Source organism: Perca fluviatilis, chromosome 17 (assembly GCF_010015445.1).
Source record: "Perca fluviatilis chromosome 17, GENO_Pfluv_1.0, whole genome shotgun sequence".
NCBI lineage: Eukaryota > Metazoa > Chordata > Actinopteri > Perciformes > Percidae > Perca > Perca fluviatilis.
In genome coordinates, this window is record NC_053128.1 from 27030723 (window position 1) to 27052526 (window position 21804).

A 21804-nucleotide genomic window follows, 5' to 3' on the forward strand; every position below is an offset into this window, starting at 1 on the left:
GTAATGAACTGGTAAATCATAGTGAATCAATACAGAATATAATGGAAAGCCTAAAAGCTATCCAGTGAACCCATTTTAATTGAAATTTCTAGTTTTTTTTTTTCTTCATCTAGGACAACACTTGGAATTAAACAACAGAGGTATGTTCAATATTGTTTGTACATTTGTGAGACAAACGCAAAGCCGCACTTGCTCGAACACAGCGTCAGCATTCTAAACACATAGCCCAGTGGACCTAGCCAGGGCAGGGGGCATGTAGCTGTACGTCATTGTGTGTGGGAGGACTACATCTTTAAACAGTGTGTTTATGGTCAATGCCGGGTATTGTTGGAAATTGTGAAACAGAGTGGCTTGACAGCATATTTTCTTTCTGCGAATAATGAGAATATTTAAACTCTTGATTTCTTTTAAGCATTTCCTCATGTACAGCAGATAAAGAAACCAAATACTAAATTATTTTCTTTCTACAGCTTCAGCTTGTTTAGTGCATGTGCATTCGAGGCACAGTGGCCCTTTGTTGCAACAATAACACAGTTTTGTTCCTTATTTTAAAAGATAGCCATACTTACACATATTCTGATATAGAGGAATGTGTGTAGGTTACAAGTACTTGTTCAAATAGATACAAGTCTTGTTGTTATGATGATTTCAGTCTATCAAAGCCTGCCGTCAGCTCAGAGTAGAAAATTGGGAAGATGCTGTAAAAGGGCACTTTGTCTTTGTCACAGATCGGATTACTTAACCTCATTTCACCACAAATTCAAAGAAAACAATCATGGTTTTGTTTTCTAGAGTCACGCAAGACCACTGAGACCTAAGAACACTGGTGAGAACCAAAACCAGAGGGAGAGCAAAACTGGAACTTCAGGTTCCACTAAGCTGCATACTCCCGCTACAGATACTGACAATGCGGTTGTCTTTCAACTGTAATTCCAGACGTCGATTTCTGTTGCTTAGTTTTTCTATCCATAGGTTGCTTCCTATGTTTAATTATCAAGCCCTACTGATATGTCAGCTAGCAAAATGCCAGCATGTTATCCACCAGCAGTGGTTAAATAAGAAAGAAGGCATGGATATGTGTCTAAGCTGTGTTTGGGACTGCAAGATTTAAAGAGTATGGAACATGGAGACATGGCTGTGTGTGTCTTAGTCAGTTGTTGAACTGTTGTCCTCTTAACTCAATATACCGCTGCATTATTGAGAAGCAGCAGTTCTCCTGTTTTGCTTTCAACTGCAGTTGAAAGTTAAGCTATTAATGAGGCGCCCAGAGGAAAGACCTCACTCGGGACTATGTTTTACACTGCTCTTAAGTATAGAGATGATCCCACCCTTCCACCGCTACACACATTTTTTTCAACATTTCGTTAAAAATGACTTGAGTAGCAACAGTTTAGGGATAATGTAATTTGAAATTAATTTCAATTTTTTTGGAGGTTGTGGAAGTTTTTCTTTTTTTTTCTGTGTGTTATATAACCTGTTGACTAGGAACATCTCAATGGGATATAGGACTGCACTCTTAGTCAACATCTACTGTATGTCTCCTGTGTAAAATCTGCCAAGTGCTTATTCATTCTGCACTCTTGTGCCAGCATGCACAAGTGTACTTTTAAAAATTTAACAAATCTCAGAGCAGTCTAAGATTACTGTAAATGGAAACCCTATAAAGATAGTTTTGTTTGCAAACCTGAAGTTGCATTACACAGCAGTGTGGTATCTTATTCTGTGGTGCACTCAAGGTGAAAGAGTTGTTGTAAAATATGCTGCCTAAAGATTGTGTAACTTGACATTTGTAATATTATGTATTAACCCAGAAAATGATTATTGAATTGAATCCTGCTTGAATGCACAGAGGAATCTAACTTTTCTTTCTGCACTAAGTTTTGAAGTGTCTGTGATTAACAAAGACGATCTCCGTGGTTAAGGACATGATCCCATTTGAAAAGAGTAATAGGAAGCGTTATAGGAAGGGTGAGAGAACAAACCTATAGCCCGCTGGTGCTCCGCCCTGTATTGAGGAAGTGACTTTTTCTTTCCTCTTCCTTTACAGACGGAGGCAATTCAAGTGTATCCCACAGGCTCAGCAGGCTGTTAGTTTTTTTTTTTTTTTTTTTTCCTGCATTGTTTTTGTTGCCATAATCTCTAATATAAAATTTCAGCTGTGGCCCAGCAATCCTGTAACAGTCCACTGCAATCTGGATCAAAAGCTCCTTTCATAAGGCGAGAGCTATCCCATACTAATCACATTCTGCCATATCAACCAGACGAGTACTATTTGCTATAAATAACACAAGCTGCTTGCTACTGTCAAATGCTGCACTTTCATTTCCGCTTAACCCTTTACGCACGCACAAACATGCATACATGCATGCATGCATACATACATACATACATACATACATACATACATACATACATACATACATACATACGCACACAGACACAACAGGGTTACAATACCTACTGGGCTATGTTGAACACATGCACCCTTTAGCACCTTTTTACCTTTTACCTTGTCTATTTCATGTCTTTACACAGCTCTACTGGCTGCTCATGGGCTTTGAACAACCCAACAAGGTAGACTAGACATAAAGTGGAATTTGTGTTTTTGAAGCAGGGACCCCTTAGAAACTACTAATTTGTTCCCAACACATTCTACTGGGTAAACTGAAGTAGGCCAGTGAGTGCTTGTTGGCCACTGTGGAAGCTCTCAGTGACCTTTGGGAAACACACACAGACATCTCAATCTCTGTCTGTCTCTTTCAGAGTTTACTTATAATACTATAATAATAACCTATCTCTCACTTTGACCACAGGACCACCTTTTGTTGAGCCCTTTGTACAGCTCCTTCTGTATTTTATCAGTCAATACTTTTCTACATAAGCAGTTGAGCAAGTTCAGCTGTGTGTTTTGTGCATGATTTCGGGGGTCGGAGGAGAGCCGATCCTACCCTTGACCTAATCTCCATAGCAACCGCACTGACCCAGGAGGCACTTAAGTTACGGGGAGAAAGGTTGTGACAGGGAAGTGGTTTCCTGTCTCTGACTGGGAGAATAAAGTGGGAATCTGTGACTGGCCTGCCCTCTGGACTATTTCATTCAGTGTTGCACAGAGGAAGCCTCATTGATCATTGTCAGGCTGCTGAGTCACATGTCCACCATTCACACATGCCCACACATTTTGAAATTTCTGAATAAATGCTGGTGTTTTTTTAGAACTTTAACAATTTCACGGCTATCAGGCCAAGCTGTTACTAGCAAACTGATTTGAGTAAATGTGCTGCTTAAATAAGTAGGCTAAGAAAGAAAATCTCAGCCAAGAGCTTAACATGTCTGTCTATTGCATGTCTTGAACTTTTTTAGTCCAAAAGTCAAATGCTCTTGATGGACTAAAGCTGGGTGAATGTAGGCAGTCATCATTCCGATAACATGTAGGTCAGTGGATAAGCCTATCTATGTTGAAGGCAGTGCTGGTCTCATTAGTGTGCTGCCTTCCAGATCAGCAAGACAGACAGCCGAGCAGTGAAGCGGTTATCCAGCCCATTTCACTTTCTCTTTATTCTATAAGAAAGTTTCCTTACAAGTAAAGTAAAAACATTTTCCTGGCACAAAAGCAAAGGGTACAGAAACCGTAACCAAAACTGGCATTAGGTAGGTAGGAGATTGATGTTTAACACTGGTGCTGTGCTTCACTCCACCAGCAGTTTATGGAATCATCTTACATCAACAGTGTGTTGTGCATTATGCAAATGTTAACAGATGTTATGCATGGTTTAAAAAATAATCTTTCTATATGTATCTGTTGATTTGTATGTCGGTTATGACAAATCTCTGACCTAATTGGAGAAGCTGAACTTCCTTCTGTGAAGAGTCTTTAATTTGGAGGACTGCAGTTCCAAATTGGCAAGTATTGACTCACAGGGTTATCATTCAAAGTCTACTGTTTTACCAGTTATCTTACTTGGCATGTTGATGACATTGTGCAACATAGTTATAATAAGGCTGGCATGGCGATGTTCTTCTGTGTTTTGTCATTTTCAACAAAGCCCCACAAATTGACCAAAACCAACAAAGTTTTAGCTCATCTCTCAATACTTTCTGACTTACCTGCCCTGTCTGTGGCTCTCAGCCCCAAGCTGAAGAAATCGATCTTTAAAAACAATTAATTTATATATACTTTCATTTTTATTCTAAATAACTTCCTAAAACAGCTGGGCACTGTAGTTTTTAGCATGGTGTACTCAAAATAACTACAGTACGGCTATGTTCATGGTAATGAGGATGTGTCACCCAAAGCAACAGTGTGGCTACTAGATCTATTTTTAATAGTTTTAACAGTTGAACTTTATGGCACACACTAATGACCTCAGATTTTTGATACTTGTTAGTAAGAACAATTCATTATGAGTTTAGGTCTTTGCACAGGATTTGCTGACAATAAGAATAATATAATTTTTCACCAGACGTATGCTATCCTTTGTAGTTACGAAACCTGGCAACCTACAGTATACTACAATACTACCAATACTGGTTTATGGCCAAATGCCTTTCCATCAGACATTTCCATCAGTCTCAGCTGCACTGTGTTTAGTGCTAATTGCAAATATATCATGATAAACTAAAATGCTAAAAGTAATAAGTAAGCATGTTAGCATTGCCATTGTGAGCATGCTTATGTTAGCATTTAGCTCAAAGCAACCCTGCACCTAAGTACAGCCTCGCAGAGGTACCAGTGTGGCTTTAGACTGTGAGTCTTGTTCTGTAATAGCCAACTTTCATATTTTCTGGTCATTTCACATTATTAGGTCCCATTCTTGTGAGAGTAAATACATTATTCTACCATCTTTATGATGTTCACCACATCTAGTCTCCTCTTTCTTGATTTGCACTTGCTGCTTTATCTCTCTCTCTCCCACAACTTTTCTCATGACACTTTATCTGCTCTTGCTTCTTCTCTTGCATAACTCACAATAACCTACACCTACCCCCTTTCTCTGTTATCCTATATCACACTCCCCTTTTCTCCCTCTCCTCCCACTCTGAATAGCATGCGTCATCCATATGCTCAGTGCTTGTTACTGAGTGAATGGAGCCAAACCCTCTGTTATCCCCTCTGGTGATCGACCAGAGAGTATTTATACATGAGCTGCCTGCTGCTATAGCAAAAAGTGTGTGGGAGGCTGACAGCCTCTTGGTTGTGCATACCTCATGTGAGTGTGGGCGTGTGCACACATGCACCCATTTTTTTTAATTGAGTTTGAGTTAGAGGGGTGGCTGACCAGTCAACTTTGGACAAATTTTGAAAGTTTAATTTGGAAACCTATTGAGTGTATATCTCTTTTGATCTTTTTTTTTTTTTTTTTTATATCATGACTAATGTCGTGGCTGGCTATTAGGTGATATTTTGAGTAGCTCAAAAAATAGTCACACCTACTTTGCACTGTCCATAAAGGCATCTCTGCGCCCACATGCAAAAACATATACATTTGGTAACAAAGACAATGGGTTGTATTTAGTTAACCAAATTTCAGATAATATATTTGCTTGCATAGATCCTTTTAGCAACCACTAACACAAACATGTGGGCACGCACCCAACACATAGTCTGCACTAACAGTGTAGGTCAAGGCTATCACAATTTAGTGATTCAGGATACACAGTGAGTGAAGGGCTCAGAGATTATGTGCTGTTGTGGTGCTCAGATTAAGACAAGGGGGAGGAAAAGTCACATTCTCCACATGCTCCGAGGAACAAAGCCTCTGTTGACCAGAACACATTCCATAGTGTACTGTACTCGGTAAAAAGGCGTCCGTGTTGACCTCGAGTTCTAAAAATGATACATACATCCCTGTAGCAAGTTAAAGGACAGGTTTACAACTCCCCTCCCATCCATTAAACCCCCAACCAGATTGAAAGCTGAAAGATTTTCTGGCTTTTATAGATGGCTTTATTTTGCGGTTAAGGGAGTTTTGGATGAAACTAGTGAAGGACAGGGATTTCCAAAATGATGACATGATACATGGCCTACTTCTTTTTGCATTTTTATCCTCGGCTTCGACCCAAATGAGGATACAGCGTACCCACGATAATGAACAGCTTCTCGTTTTGCCTTCCTATGAAAAGTCTCTTCCCACAAGAAAAACAGTAATGGGAAGCTATTTACAACACGTCTGGGTTCTCTGCGACGTTATTTCTTTTTAGTGAAACTTTTAAAATAGGAAGTACAATTCATACAGTACAGGCCAAAAGTTTGGACACACTTTCTCATTCAATGTGTTTCTTTATTTTCATGACTATTTACATTGTAGATTCTCACTGAAGGCATCAAAACTATGAATGAACACATATGGAATTATGTACTTAACAAAAAAGTGTGAAATAACTGAAAACATGTCTTATATTTTAGATTCCTCAAAGTAGCCACCCTCTGCTTTTTTTGATAACTCTGCAAACCCTTGGTGTTCTCTCAATGAGCTTCATGAGGTAGTCACCTGAAATGGTTTTCACTTCACAGGTGTGCTTTGTCAGGGTTAATTAGTGGAAGTTTTTCCCTTATTAATAAAAAAGCAAAGGGTGGCTACTTTGAAGAATCTAAAATATAAGACATGTTTTCAGTTATTTCACACTTTTTTGTTAAGTACATAATTCCATATGTGTTCATTCATAGTTTTTATGACTTCAGTGAGAATCTACAATGTTAATAGTCATGAAAATAAAAAGGAAACGCATTGAATGAGAAGGTGAGTCCAAACTTTTGGCCTGTACTGTATGTGTAATCAATTGTGTCAAGCACTCATTCACTGAATGGTTGTCAGCTGTAATCTATATGCAAATCTGAGAACACGTTGACAGCACAATTCTTTGGAGGAAATAATATGATTTTGTGTGCATGATGCAACCCACGGCTGTTTTGGAAGGTCCTTCTACAGAAGTACCTCTGCACTGAAGAGCTATTATACATCTACTGATACTGTTGGAAAGCGTTGGCTCACTGTGGTCTCCTTTTAGACCTCGTGGCTATTTCACAAAACCTAGATAGCAGATTAAGCCAGGATTTCCCAATTATCCTGGATGACTTAAGCCTTGAATCGGTTTCATGAAAGCAAAGGCACATAAATTACCATAGAGATTTATTCTGTGCAGCTAGCCTGCTCCTGACCAGGCTAACAGTCAGGATGAATTAATCCTGGAGCCTGTTCTGTTCACTCAGCAGTGGTTTTACCTTATTGTTATCAGCCTGCATTAAAATAGGTATGCCTACATATTGCTGTTCAGTTAAATACTGTTATTATTTTAACATTGTGACCATTATTTAAAAAAAAATATTCACTGGTGCTGTTATATTGCTGAATGAGGACTGCTGTTTATATTGTTAGAAGTTTGGAGAATATATTAGGCTACAGCAGTTGTTGAGATAATTTAAAAAAAGCTGATCAAGTTGCAAATTTGTTTTTAAATGAAGTCAGTGATGAAGGGCAGTAGGCCTATAATATATACTATATATAAAGTCCTATACACGTGTTTCTATAATGGTTCTAACAATGGCAGACTGGTCAGAGACCAATACATCTTTTAAGATGATTTATTTTTAACAATAAAGGGTCATGTATGTTACTCTTCCATGTGCATTTTATTTGCCATTCTTGGCACACAATGTGTGTTCTGTCCAGTGAACTGGAACTATAATTTGAGAGGATTGTACAATTACAAAAACCTATGAAAAAAATTTACAATCCTCTTAAATTATAGTCTTAGTTCACTGTATAGTGTAGGCTACTGTATATTCATGAAACAACAGGGAGAGGACACCCCAATGGTTTTTGACCTTATATTTTGCTGGGGGAAGAATAACTGATGAATACTCTTGTTACAGTCATGTTTACAGTGTGCATTGAGTTTATCACTTAATTATCTTCATAGTTTCTAGATTTTAGAGTCCAATTTCTTCAGCTTCTTTCTTTTCGATGTCCATACATACGAGGAAGCAAAGCGTATATGTGAAGAAGCGAACTCGGCCACTATAATAAAATCGCGTGGCAGACAATAGCGAACAGACTGAATGATAGTCTAAAAATTTACATTTTCGAACCACTGCTCTTAACTGAAACTATTCTGCTCACTTTTAAGGCAAAATATACAACTATTAATGTGTGCAAATGATTAGTCGTGGTTACATAATGTCTATTTTTAGGCTACTTACTGTACACATTCAGTCGGTCCGTGATTGTTTGCAAGATCTTGCTGTTTCACAACCGCGGCCGTGTTTCTTACAAATAATGTTTCACTTCAACAAACTTCCATAGGAAGCTGCTGCTCACTCGTTGTGAAGTATATGCACAATGCGTATTCTCCATTTTAGCATCAGTAAATCTATGATCAACTCGCCGTCTGTTAAGGAAAGCTGTAAACTCGCATCTATCCGAATTACTTCAGTCTGGCTCGACCTAGTCACTCCTCCTCAGCCTGGCTCGGCCGTCGTAAAATGCACCAAGCCAGGATGCACGGATTAGACTAGGTCAAGCCTCGCTTTATCAGTTATCCTGGATTTTTAAATTCTGCTTTTGTGAAATCGCTCCCTGATTCCCCAAAAATGAGACCATTGATACGTTTAATAAAACCGTAATGTTAAAGGCAAACTGTAAACCTTGGTATTATTCACTTAATTTTGCCCATTATGACAGTTTACTTAACTCCTCCATTGACAGCATACTAAACTCCTCCATTATAGAGATTTAGGGGAGACGCAGACTTCGGCAAGAACAAAAGCCAGTAGCACAAGCCTCCTACAGTATTCCAGGAAATGTTAGTTTATTAGAAATCAACCACACATCAACACAGAAAGTAGTCCCATAGAATGGTTTACAAAGACTGGATAGTGTTTGTTGTAGGGAGGTCGTATGTAAAATGTTATAAATAAATGAAAAATAGTCATAATAGACAAAAATATAAGACTAAGACACAGGTTGACAAATTGCAAAGTTTCCTTTTTTAAAGAAGGACTTGAGGTTTTTGGGGATGTGTTCACACCAAAGTAATGGCTGTTTGATCAGATCCCCTTTTCAATTATTTGGGTCTGATGGTTACACTAGGTGACATATAACATGTATTACTTTAACTCTCCATCCTGAAACTACCTTGTTGCTCTCTAATGGGTGGCTGCTCAGTTATTAAACAGAATAGAGAGTAGGTCAAGTTAACTGTAAAAAACGTGTTGCATGGCCACTTTATTGAAGAGAGTTTTATGCCTCCTTGTGGCTTTTGTTGTTGACTCTGCTGCCACATTCTGTTACGGCCTGCTCCTGCATTCGTTATCAGTAAAAGTTTGGCATTTGTGATGTAATTTCTTCCTCATCAAAGCTTGAGTCATTAATCTCCACATGTTTTTAGACACAGGCTGTTGACAATGATCTGCACTGTGGAAGCAATACAAAAAACAACATATGAGTTCTGAGAATTAAGTCTGCTGGTCATGGTTCAGATGCACTGATCAGATATCAAAACCAGTGTGTGTGTCGTGTGTGTGTGTTACTTTTATACTGCACTAAAAACATTACATGTAAAAAAAAAAAAAATCTGAATCTGCACACTTAAGTAAGTAAGTAAGTAAGTAAACTTTATTTATATAGCACCTTTCACAGACAAAATGGGTCACAAAGTGCTTTACAGTAAAATAAAAACAGAGCAATGACAACACATACAAAGCTATATGGCTAATAAAATGCTTGTCTAAAAAGATGAGTCTTCAGATGTTTTTTAAAGGTTTCCACAGAATCCAAAGCTCTTAAATCTGAAGTGTGAAAGTAGCTCTAGACATATGCGGACCACTCAACTCCTGATGCTCTACCCCCTTTACATATCTCTCTGTTCTCCCTCTCTAGTGCCTGAGGATGTCCAAGCGGAGCTTGTTTGTTCGCCTGGTGCCGTGCCGCTGCTTGCGGGGTGAGGAGGAGGCGGTAACATCGCTGGACTACTCCCACTGCAGCCTGGAGACTGTTCCTAAGGAGATCTTTAGCTTTGAGAAGACCCTGCAGGAACTCTACCTCGATGCCAACCAGATCGAGGAGCTGCCTAAAGTAAGGCACACACACTGATGTATAGAAACTTTATATTTCCCTATGTACGCCATCTACAACTTATAAAACCTTTTGAACTACATGATATCATTACTTATGAGGCCACTAAATATTGACTTGCTGTATGCCTAACTAGTTTATCTCTTATGAAAAGCTTGCATTGTGCACTGTTTACAACATTCATATTCATTAAGACAGAAAAGCCTTTGAATGACGCAGTTGAACTTTTGAGACAATCAGGACATTTAAACATCTACTATTCTGTGTTTTCTTCTTCAACCATGTGCTTTTTGATAATAAGAACGGTGTTATCTCTTCTCTCTCTCTCCACCAGCAACTGTTTAACTGCCAGTTACTCCACCGACTGAGCATGCCAGATAATGACCTAACAGTGTTGCCAACAGCGATCGCAAACCTCATCAATCTTAGGGAGCTTGATGTCAGCAAAAACAGTAAGCAAAATGACCACATATTTTACTGTATGTCTTTAGGTTAGAATTATTTTTGACTGGCAGGTTAAATGAGCCATGGAAAACTGCGACATTAGATCAAGTTGCTAAAACCTGATAACTGACCACAGCCACTGGCTCAGTTCCCTGTGAAGTTCAAATGGTAAGTGTCGTAGTTGCCCTTGTGTTGTCGTGACTGCAACTGACATCAGTCAGTGAAAGAATAAACAAAATGACATTTCCATGAAAGAGTTGCATGAATGATACCGTGTTTAGATTGCTTCAAAGATTTTCTGATATGAAATGCCACTGTAGGTTTATTTTACCACATTACCTCACAAGAATGCGTAACTTAAAACCCCTTAGGACCTAACAGGTATTAAGTTACGCATAAACTTCCTTTATCAATCACCTAAGGTTGGGCAAGCCAAGGTTGGACAAGCAAAGACCTGCAATATATTACGCTTGTCTTCATAGGGCAGAGTAGTATGGACAAAACAATGCTGGATGGAGCTCCTTAGAACTAGTTCTCACAGAAACTGAAAGTATCTGTACAAGGTGCTCAACTCAGTGTCTTGTCTGTGGTCTCATAGAGTGGGAAGTAACAAACATTTGTCAATGTGTGACATTTACCTCTTTGAAGATAAACATTCACACTGTTGATTATGAGGGAGAGCTTTGTACTAGAAGTCCTTTTTAATTTTGCCTGTTTGATAAAAAAACCTTCCGCTGTCAATGTTCTAGTCTGACCTTTAGAACAAGAAACAGCTGCAAACTAAACTATCTGAAGGCTTGACAGTTCTGTATTCAAGCCCAGCTGCACATAGAATCAATCAGGTGACTGTGCTATTTTAAAAATGTCAGTATTTTCATAACATCCTGTTGCATATTCATCACAGAGGGTTTTGCTTCAAACAGGTTGTCAGTATTTTAGCATTAACATCACTGTCACTGTAACAATGTTAGGCTCTGTGAGCTGAAAGAATGCGGTAACAGTGCAGGTTACTGCATAAGATGGTTGATCATCATCATCATCACTGTATAACCTTGAAGCTAAGCAGAGCAGAAAAGGAATATGCATGCTCAGCAAAACCCTTTAGTGGACAGAGCAAGGTTAAAAAGGTAGTTCTCATATAAATGAATGAGTGCAGAGACGGCCTAGATTAAACACATGTTGAAGGATGTGGTGGTGTTTTCACAAACCAGAGCTGCATGTGCCGTGATGACATTAAATGTAGCTTATCCTTCTTCACCAAGCACTCTGTGCTAAGTGTTTTGGACACAAAACAAAGTGGGTTGAAATAAACCTTTAGACTTGGTCACGTTCCCTTTCTCGCAGTTCAACACATTGTGGATGTTTCGTGAGACCTTGCAGACTATCGCTCACTGGTCTTTTTTTTTTTTTTTTTCTTCTTCCTTTCCCGCTCTTTCATTATGTCACCTCAAGCGCTCGTCTCTGTGGTTGTTTAGAGAGGAATGGTGCAGAGCCACTTTTAATGTATCTGGAGCGCCTACAATTCAGGCAGAGAGCCTTCCTGCTTGTACTCACAATCCACAGAGTGCTCAAAATCCACCTGTGTTTACCATTCACAAAGCTTCTCCTACTAAACACGAGCCGCATCATCGATCATCTTTTTGGTTTTTACAGCGGTCATTTGTTTTGTGTCTGTGGTAATAAAACAGTTGAGATACAACATGCAGATGTTGAATTGATGGTTGTCGTACCTTAAAACCTCCTAATGATATTTATTGATTTTGCGGTTTGCTATTTATCTCTAGGTATACAGGAGTTTCCAGAAAACATCAAGAATTGCAAAGTCCTCGCTATTGTAGAAGCCAGTGTGAATCCCATATCCAAGTGAGTACTGCCCACCCTCGTATAATAGCTTTTCACCATTGATTAACTCCATTTTGGTTTAATGTTAACTATTCTGGCATTGCAGCAGCTGTGTCTGAGTGGTATGATTCATGCTCCTGTATGTGTTTTCAGGCTCCCAGATGGTTTCACCCAGCTCCTGAGTCTGACGCAGCTCTACCTGAATGATGCCTTCCTGGAGTTCTTACCAGCCAGCTTCGGCAGGTCAGTGTGTTCTCCGGATTAGATCAGGATGAAATGGTTTCTGAACAGTACAAACGGTACACTCAGGCTACGGAGTGTGGTATTAAGTGTATGTTTTTGTGTATGAAATGACGATGTGAAAGGGGATGCTCGTATTGAAGAACCTACAGAGAATTGTTTAGCTGTCCGTTGTGCAACTGTTTTGGTTTACTCTTACAGCTCTCTTAGCGTTGTTTTCGGCCACAGCAGGCATCTGCTTTCTGCGAAAAAGCTGGAAAAACCCACTGTACACTACCTGCTTAGGTAACCAGTAAAGGCAGATCGTAAAGTTAGTGACTAGCGGGTGAACTTGGTGGATTATTTAGCAGCTAAATAGCCAGATATTTTCCAAAACTTTGTCATGTAGCTGCACACTATAGCGAGTTTTTTAGAAGATAAGACAGCATAGGCAATCGTGGTTGTTGCCATGGCTTAAAATCCATTCCTCATAATACTGCTGTGAGGTAGAATGTGATAAAGGTGTCTAGTGGGTGTCTTAAGTGCTGGAGAATATTTGTTAAAATTAAGTATGACAATAATGGTGCAAACTAACAGTCAGTTACAATAGATATTAAAACAATATTTGCAAACTCATTAGGGAAATGAAGGTACTACAGTATGAAGATCAGATCTTAAAGTGCTCATATTATGCTTTTTTGCTTTTTCCCCTTAACTTTATTGTGTTATATATCTTTTTTTGTGCATGTTATCGGTTTACAAAGTGAAAAAGCCCAAAGTCCACCCCAAAGGCACTTACCATCTCCAACAGAAAACAATGGTCACAAACTGCTCCAAACAGCTCTATTGTAGTCCAGCCTTTACTTCAGAGACAAACGTGCATTACTTTGTAACACGTTATAATGCTCGCCTAGCTGCTAGCTCTGCTTCTGACTGGCTAGTAGTCCTTACCTAGGTACTGCGCATGTGCAACTCCCAACAAAGGTGGAACAGAAGTGCGATGCCTCACTCTGTAGCTAAAACAGAGAGCTCAACACACAGGGTGAAAAGAGGAGCTGCAGCAATGTGCAGTACAACAAAAATATGGTGTTTTTTGAAAATGAAACCATGTAAACCTATTCTGATATAACCTCTAAATACAATTATGAACCTGAAAATGAGCACATTAAGACCGTGTCATTTAAATATCAAGGGCTGTTGTAGTACTTAACGATTATGACATTGGCTTTCTACTTGTTTGCAGGTTAACTAAACTACAGATCTTGGAGCTGAGGGAAAACCAGTTAAAGATGTTGCCAAAGTAAGTGGTTTTGTACTTCATGTTTTCCAAACATTAAATATAAAGTGTTCATTTTATTTACAAATTAAAGATGCACTTAAGAGAATGTCAAGAGGTTTTACCATTAGTTCCTCAGTCTTCTTCCTCTCACAACCACTGCAATGCCTCTGCTGTGTCCTCCATCCTCCATCCATTTTTTTACCGTAGATTCACTCCCCATACCTCTCTAACTGTAGCATTAATTTCCACGGTGTTACATAAGAGCCCCCTTTGCTTGGCTGCTTGCTGTGGCAGGTTTTATAATCCTCTACTGAGACAGTGGTAAGGTTTATTTTGCCGTTTGAGAAGGTTACAGCGCCGCTGTGAGACTAAACGTCCCACGAATATTTGTGAAAGCTCTAGAGGATTCTGGGGGGGAAGTTACTTTCTCTTTCGGTCTTCTCTCATGCTTCACTTGTCGTATCATTCCATTTTATGTCCTTCCCATTTTCTCAGCAAAACTGTATTTCCCTATTTGCCTTTTCTATCCTTTCCTCCCTCTGGCGGAGTGTCTTTTGTTATCTCACTCACTTTCCGCTTTCTTCACGGACTAACTGACGGGCCAGCCGGTGTACAAAGTGCAGTGCTGCAGCTCAGAGCGGATCCTCTCTTCTCACTGTGTTTATGTGACAGTGGGCAGACCTGTTAAAGGCTGGAGCCCTGACAAAGAAAAGGACTAATGATCGGGAACGTTGCCAGAGCAACACACAAGCATTTCAGAGATGTAAACAAATGTGTGCGTGCACAAAAGGGGGCGCAGTAGAAGTCTTTTCAGGGCTTCCACATAGAAAGTGCAGCCTCTTTTCTCTTAGTGTAGACACACACCAAGCACATGCATAAACCAAATGTTTCTCTGTATTTTTAAGAAGGATGCTGTGTTCCTCACAACTTGGGGTCATGAGCCATAGTGTGTGTGTGTGTGTGTGTGTGTGTGTTTTTTTGTTGTTTTTTTTATCACTGGTGAACTCGCTTTCTAGATGAGCCAGCACAGCTCATTCTTACCCTTTCAGCTCACATGGGGGTCTCTGGTGTTCTTGCCAACTTTGAGGTAAGAATGTCACACTGGCTAATGCTCAAGTACATCAACATGATTAACGTTTTCATAGTGCAGCAAGTACTAAAATAAAAATCACCTAATGGTTTAAATCATATTTATGATTTGTGCCGTATGTCTTACATTCTCATTTTACGAGGAGCCCCTAAAAACAACACTACACAGTACTGTTGGTGGGCCTCTGCTTTCCATTCCTGTGCTGAATCTCACTCGTGTTTTAAGAAAACACAGTTCATCCCTGCTGTGAAAGGATCATCATATCTGTTCCCAAACAGAACTTGGTGCATCTCCATTTCATCTCCACTCATGGTGTCTTGCTTTTGTTTCGTATGTAGAATCATTTTGTTGAACTTGTGATTCACTCTTAAGAAAATTTCTGATTTGAAACTCGTTTGAGTCCTTATCTGGCCTAAAGTTGATTTGTTTATCCCAATTCTTCATCATGCCAGAATTTTACAATTTAAACTCTTGACCCGAGTGTGTTTTATAAATAGTTCAGAGGAATTGCCATCAATCAAGAACACAAACAATACAAATGTGTATTTTTCTTTACTCTTGCAAAACTTTAACTCTCATTTTTGAGACTTTGACATTGTTTGTCGGTCTGACGTCAGTTTAAACTAAGTTGTGTATATTCTGTGATAGCTACTATTTGCTGCTGCCATTTAGGGTTAAATGCCCTCAAAGGCATCTTGTCAGTAGCTTTTGAGGAATGGAAAGAGTGATATCTGTTTTGCTGCTAAGAATGTGAAATAACCCTTTATAAGAAATGTCACGTCCACTGTGTCGGTCACTGGTAATAAGCTAAATACAGTAAACATTGTAAGCAGTTGAATAGTCCTGGTTTTTATCTGCTTGTTTACAGTGTAGCAGAGAATGTAAGACTGTGACCTGAATGTGGAGAGAAAACTGCGAGCGAGGCTTAGGGCTAGCATACGTCACATTTTCCATTATTTAAAGCATATTTCTGTCACGCCTGAGCTGTAAAAGGTATTTATTTTCTCATAAAATTATTCAGCGAAAGAAGCAAAGGCAGAGCATGTATGCTTTCCAAAACATAACATGAAAATTGACATTTAATTTTTTTCTTCTTTTCGCTTCCTTTTTCAAGCACATGACCCACATTGCTTATAATCCTGGCTGATTTTCCCGTTGATGTTAAAATATCCCTCCCTGTCTGTCCTGTGTGTCTACAGAAGCATGCAGAAGCTCACACAGTTGGAGAGGTTGGACCTGGGGAGTAATGAGTTCACTGAAGTGGTGAGTATCTGTCAGTCGGCCTGTCGATGCCCAGGGCTTTCTACCTTTCTTGTAGTGAGCTTCCTTAATCTCTTCCCTTCTCATTCCTTTATTTAAATGGAAGCGCTGTTTTTTTATGTGCTAATTTGTTTTCACAGGAAGATAGCATAAATTAATACATTACAATCAGAGTGGAATGAATAACCGGTCTTATGATTCATTTTTTTTAGCTTGTTTATGAGTTAAGCTCTTCATCCTGACACACACACACACACACACACACACACACACACACACACACACACACACACACACACACACATCCCTATCACTTAACCTCCTTTCTCCTCTTTACATCCACAGCCTGAGGTGTTGGAGCAGCTGACTGGAATCAAGGAGCTGTGGATAGATGGGAACAGACTGACATTTTTACCTGGGGTATAATTTACAGTCAATCCTATACACACTTCCAAAGGCTGCTGCACCCCAAAACAACAACCTGAGATTATTCCCCTTGATTTTCAATCTATGTGTCTGCTCAAATCTTCATCAAAATGAATCATAGTCAGTTTGCATCAGACTTTAAGCCCTCGGAAAACCTACAGTGAAGGAGCTGCTGTTTAGAAAAGACACTCTTGCTGGGTGAACACCATTAGACAGTTTTACAGAAAACAATGCAGCCTTTTGGGTTTGCAGATGTCCCAATAATAATTACAAACATCTGCAGCTGTGAATTCATTATTTCCCTTGAACGTAATTAATTTATAATGATGTTTTGATAGTCGGAATGTGCTACATGAGATTCATTTTTCATCCAAATGACCAGCTTGTTTGTAACTGGGTCATAATTAAAGCATTATTTCTTCTGCCAGCATTTCAACAGCATCAGCTGTAATCACAGTCTGGTCTTTTAAAAGCAGTGATGCCTGTCTGTAATATAAACCAAAACTAAATACAGCAACCTTTTTTAAAATGTAATAATTTGACCATCTTTGGGATGTCTGGGATGTTCCATTCTTAAATTACTTTACCTTACTGCCGAAGATGTTTTAGGGATTGTTTTAATCCACTGCTTCTGTATTCAACCAACACAACTGCCTAATCCTTGGGTAATGACGATTCAATGTGAATACTGTGTATTTATTGTGTCTCCCTTTTATGTATCCAGATGCTTGGGATGCTAAAACAGCTGGTATACCTGGATGTGTCCAAGAACAATCTGGAGATGGTAGACGAGCAAATCTGTGGCTGTGAGAGTCTGCAGGATCTTCTGCTCTCCAACAATGCCCTCACACAGCTGCCAGGCTCCATCGGTAAAGATTACAGCGCATGCAGAGGTTTTATTTGAAGAAAATCCATTATTAAACACCTCAAATCTATTTTAGCTATTGCCAATGTATTTCTCATTCCTGGAGCCATTCCTGTGTTGTTTTGTACATATTTAATTCATAGGTGTCCACAGTGCAGTAGTGCCACAAGATGTTGAGTTAAATATAGAAGTATGGTTATAAAACACATGGAAATATGTATATCTATAATAATAATATATTACATCTCATAACCCAGTCTTCCTTCAACGGTACTGTGGAGTCATTTTTTTCATGTTTAGTTTTTGCTTTCATGGATGAATGGACGTTGGGAATGAGTCAATCAAACCTAAATCACATTTGTGTCAAAACTGTCAACTAACCAAACTGACAAGACTCCAGCCGTAGAGTCGAGGTTGATTGCTACTAAACTGATTATAGTATTGACGACGGAATGAAATAATCCAATTAACTGCTGTAATGGATAGTCCTCTTTGTGGTGCAACAGCAAGTTATAATCAATAACTGCCCCGAGCTGTTGTATGCATCGCTCTAATTCTTTCCCTCTTTTTCTTCCTCTTACTTTAGGCTCACTAAAGAAACTTACTGCACTGAAAGTGGATGAGAACCAGCTGATATACTTGCCAGACTCAGTTGGAGGGTAAGCGTAACCGCAATAGCTTTAATATCGGCAGAATAAAACCTTGAGATCAGTGGATTATTATGCCGTTTTCATCTGCCATCCCCGGATCGTATAAAACGTCTGTCTGGATAAATCAGATATTTCCATTAAACATAATGTGTTCTGATGCTTCATTTGTTTTGGTCTAATGCTGATGATATTGAGTAACTGGATAAAGGCGATGATTATGAAGTATGAATAACAATAATTGAATGTCATGGTTCTGAGTCTACCATATTGATTTCCGGAAGTGGTTTGCTTGATTGTGGAGGGGTCATTTGTAATCTTTGGCCAGATGACCATGCAACGCACCACTGATTAAATCAGCCATAGCCATTTTCAGACTGACATCCTGACCCTTCGCCTAATCTGAATCATTGTCGTCCAACACAAAGATTAGGCTCAAATTTTATTTTATCCATCCATTCCCACATCCATGAAAAGAGACAAATCTACATTGACTGACAGTTACTACTGCAGCTGTACAGTTCATCCATTGTTTCCAGACAACGAACACTGTCAATTATCCGGTTAATGTTTCTCTTTCAGATTATGAGACAAAGCCTATGTAAACCATAGGCTTTGTCTCATAATCCCATGCAAGGATTGTATTCTAAGCAAGCGGATAAATTTTTCTTTCATACGTAACTGATCTTATTCAGTCCACTGTTGGTGCACAGTGTTGTTTGTCCCTGTTTTATATTCAGCAGGGAGGGGTCAAATCTTGTGGAGTTTGGTGGTTCAATAACACAGTAGCTCTCCGGCGAGTCCGACTCTTTTTGCATTCATGTGAATCCCCAGAGTGCATTGGCATTTTTCATTCAGAAAAAAGCCCCAGCTGCTTGGCACTTCTGTGTCAACATGGGTTCCATTTGAAATGTTTCTACTTTTAGATTATGTCCCCTTAAGCTTTCAAGATGCATCAGTGTTGTTGTAAATGTCCATTCCACTGTTAATGTAAGACTGTCAAATAACTGGTGTGGATATGCGTTGACGGCCATATGGAATTTTTGCAAAGACTTGTTACAGAAATACTAGAAAACATTTCACAATATCATGCTGCCCAGTAATGACACCTAGTTTGACAGTCAGATGTAGTAGAATTAAAGGGGCATTCTACTGATCCTAAATTGAAAATTCAGTTTACTCGTCATAACAAGTACTACTCTAGCCTATGAAAACAGTTGTATAATGTCTTTTGTGGCTCTGGAGGGAGTTTGATTTGGCATGGCTGTGGAGACTATACATTTATTGTCACATAGTGACAGGCTTTCTATTATGAATGTATAATAGAAAGCCTGTGTTACAAACTGTGGATGTGGAATTGGAAAAATGTGGGTGTTTACCAGGCAGGGAGGGTTTAATAAAACGATGCTATTAAGTTGCATTATGGGAACTGTAGGATCCAGGGTTGCTAGCACTTGACCCATACTAGATCGGGATTTCTCGGCCTCTAATTTTAATGATATATATATATATTTTTTTTTTAATCTGTCTCTCTCAAATCTCCCAGCTTCATGGAAGTACACTACCAAATCACTTTAGTTCTTCAGACAAGATTAAAACTTGTTTCCCATAGTATATGCTGTTTATACAGTAATAACACCACATGATTAAAGTCCTCCCATCTTTCTCCTCTCTGCATCAGACTGACATTGCTGGATGAGCTGGACTGTAGTTTTAATGAGATCGAAGCCTTGCCCTCGTCCATCGGTCAGTGTGTCAGCATCCGCACCTTTGCTGCAGATCACAACTTCCTTACCGTGCTTCCCCCCGAGGTGAGTATGCACATTACAGTAGAGTGTATATGTGTGTTTGAGGAGATGTGTTAAATGGTGTGGCAAGCCAGTCTGCTCATCTGTAACAGCTAGCCATGTTGGCTCATGGTTATGAGTTATTGGTTTCTTCCTCTCACAGATGGGCAAATGGAAGAATGCAACTGTGCTGTTCCTACATTCCAACAAACTGGAGTCTTTGCCTGAGGAAATGGGTGACATGCAGAAACTCAAGGTTATCAATCTCAGCAACAACAAGTGAGTCTAAACTGACAGTATTCATGAATAATAAGGATAAAGTTTAAGGACAAATCTAATTTGTTTTGATTACTGTTTACTTTGAATGATTGCAACATAGAAAGTCATTTTAAAATCATTCTCTGGTTTATGATTGTAAACTGAATCTATTTTTTAAGACGTCACTGCAAGATTTAAACTGGAATTTTGTAGAGAAATTAATTAATCAGGAAAATAATCAGCAGATGAATAGTTATTGTCACTGTTAGACAAGCACACACAAATTCTGAAACATAACTCCTTTTTTTTTTTTTTTTTTAACCTTCGCCAAGGAGGTTATGTTTTCGGTGCATCAGGATTTTGAGTCTTTAAGGTAGTTGGTACCAGTGTAGTTTTTGTTCCACTACAGGTTAAGGAGTCTTCCCTACAGTTTCACTAAACTGAACCAGATGACTGCAATGTGGCTGTCTGAAAACCAGGTAAGATTACTGAAGATTACATTTATCATGTAAAAAAAAAAAAGGGTTTCACAAAAGGTGCTACTGAGTCAGACGGTGATGCGTCCTATAGAGATTGCAATGGCAGCAGGGTTACGTGACTCTCCACAACAAACGGCTGTAAATGAATCCAGCAAGGCCAAGTTGCTCACAGGAAAACGCATTCAAAATTTAGTAAACCACTTCCAGGACATTAGATCTATACGTGACAAATGGAAATGCAGATCAGACTCGATGATATCGTAAACTCTACATTTTTAAGTTGTAGAAGGAGCCTAGTGAATGACAGAAAAGTTATCCTTACATTAATACTTGTTTAAAGGCAACAGTACAGTAATCTAGCATTTTATTAACCCTGAAAAGTGGTGTGACACAGATCTGAATGACAGGATGACAGCAGGCAGCAGCAACTAGCCGGAAGTAAAGCAGATGAAGAGAGATCAAGTTAACCAGACAAGTTGTGTTGCTTTAAGTTTGGACGTCTGCCTTGGCTAATGTGGCCCTTGACAGAACACAAGATAAGCCTATCAGAAGTGGAAATGTTTGAGTCTGCTGAGCTCAAGTGTAAGGAAGTGGCTTCGGGTCCTTCTTGTCATAGCAGTGTAGCTTTGTATGAAATTATATTATATAAAAGGAATTCTTGAACTACTCGTATCAAGCTTAGCAGAGGAGTTTTAATGTGTGCAAAGTAATGTTGGCGAAGACTCTGCAGGAGTATATTGATTCAGTGTGTTCACTTTGTCCAACCTTGTAAATATTTCTAAATTACAGTCTGTTGACTCTCACCACATTCTAAAATCAATTATTCATGCTTTTTCTCATCCTAGCTGGACTATTTTGAGTTCTGCAAAAGCCTGGACAAAGTCACTGGAAAACTGCAGTCATTGCAGAATGATGTAGAATAACTGATGTAGAGCTGTCCTGGCCTCAAGTCAGCTGCCTATTAAATTAATACAATTTAAGAATTTTCTTCTCATTTACACTTCTGTCTACAATCACTCACCTGCTTACCCTTGTGCACACAGAGGATTTTTTTAAGGGCAGTAATATTGATATTTTAGAATTTTAAAAAATCAGATAATGATTTGAACCCATAAACATTTTTGGTAAGGTTCCCTTA

At 39.1% G+C, this 21804-nt stretch overlaps 1 protein-coding gene across 3 annotated transcripts in view; it reads left to right on the plus strand.

Moving 5' to 3' along the window:
• erbin (erbb2 interacting protein) overlaps positions 1-21804 on the plus strand; it is a 52818-nt gene that overhangs the window by 17834 nt on the left and 13180 nt on the right. For 2 of the 3 annotated variants that reach the window (XM_039779811.1, XM_039779810.1), the window contains exons 3-14: positions 9876-10070; positions 10405-10522; positions 12299-12377; positions 12510-12599; positions 13819-13875; positions 16144-16207; positions 16550-16624; positions 17355-17499; positions 18082-18154; positions 19824-19953; positions 20093-20208; positions 20597-20666. In XM_039779811.1, coding sequence (XP_039635745.1) covers positions 9885-10070; positions 10405-10522; positions 12299-12377; positions 12510-12599; positions 13819-13875; positions 16144-16207; positions 16550-16624; positions 17355-17499; positions 18082-18154; positions 19824-19953; positions 20093-20208; positions 20597-20666 — 1203 coding nt within the window. In that variant the 5' untranslated portion in view covers positions 9876-9884. Of the gene's footprint in view, positions 1-9875; positions 10071-10404; positions 10523-12298; positions 12378-12509; positions 12600-13818; positions 13876-16143; positions 16208-16549; positions 16625-17354; positions 17500-18081; positions 18155-19823; positions 19954-20092; positions 20209-20596; positions 20667-21804 lie in introns of those variants that run through there. The other variant, XM_039779812.1, reaches the window with a different exon arrangement.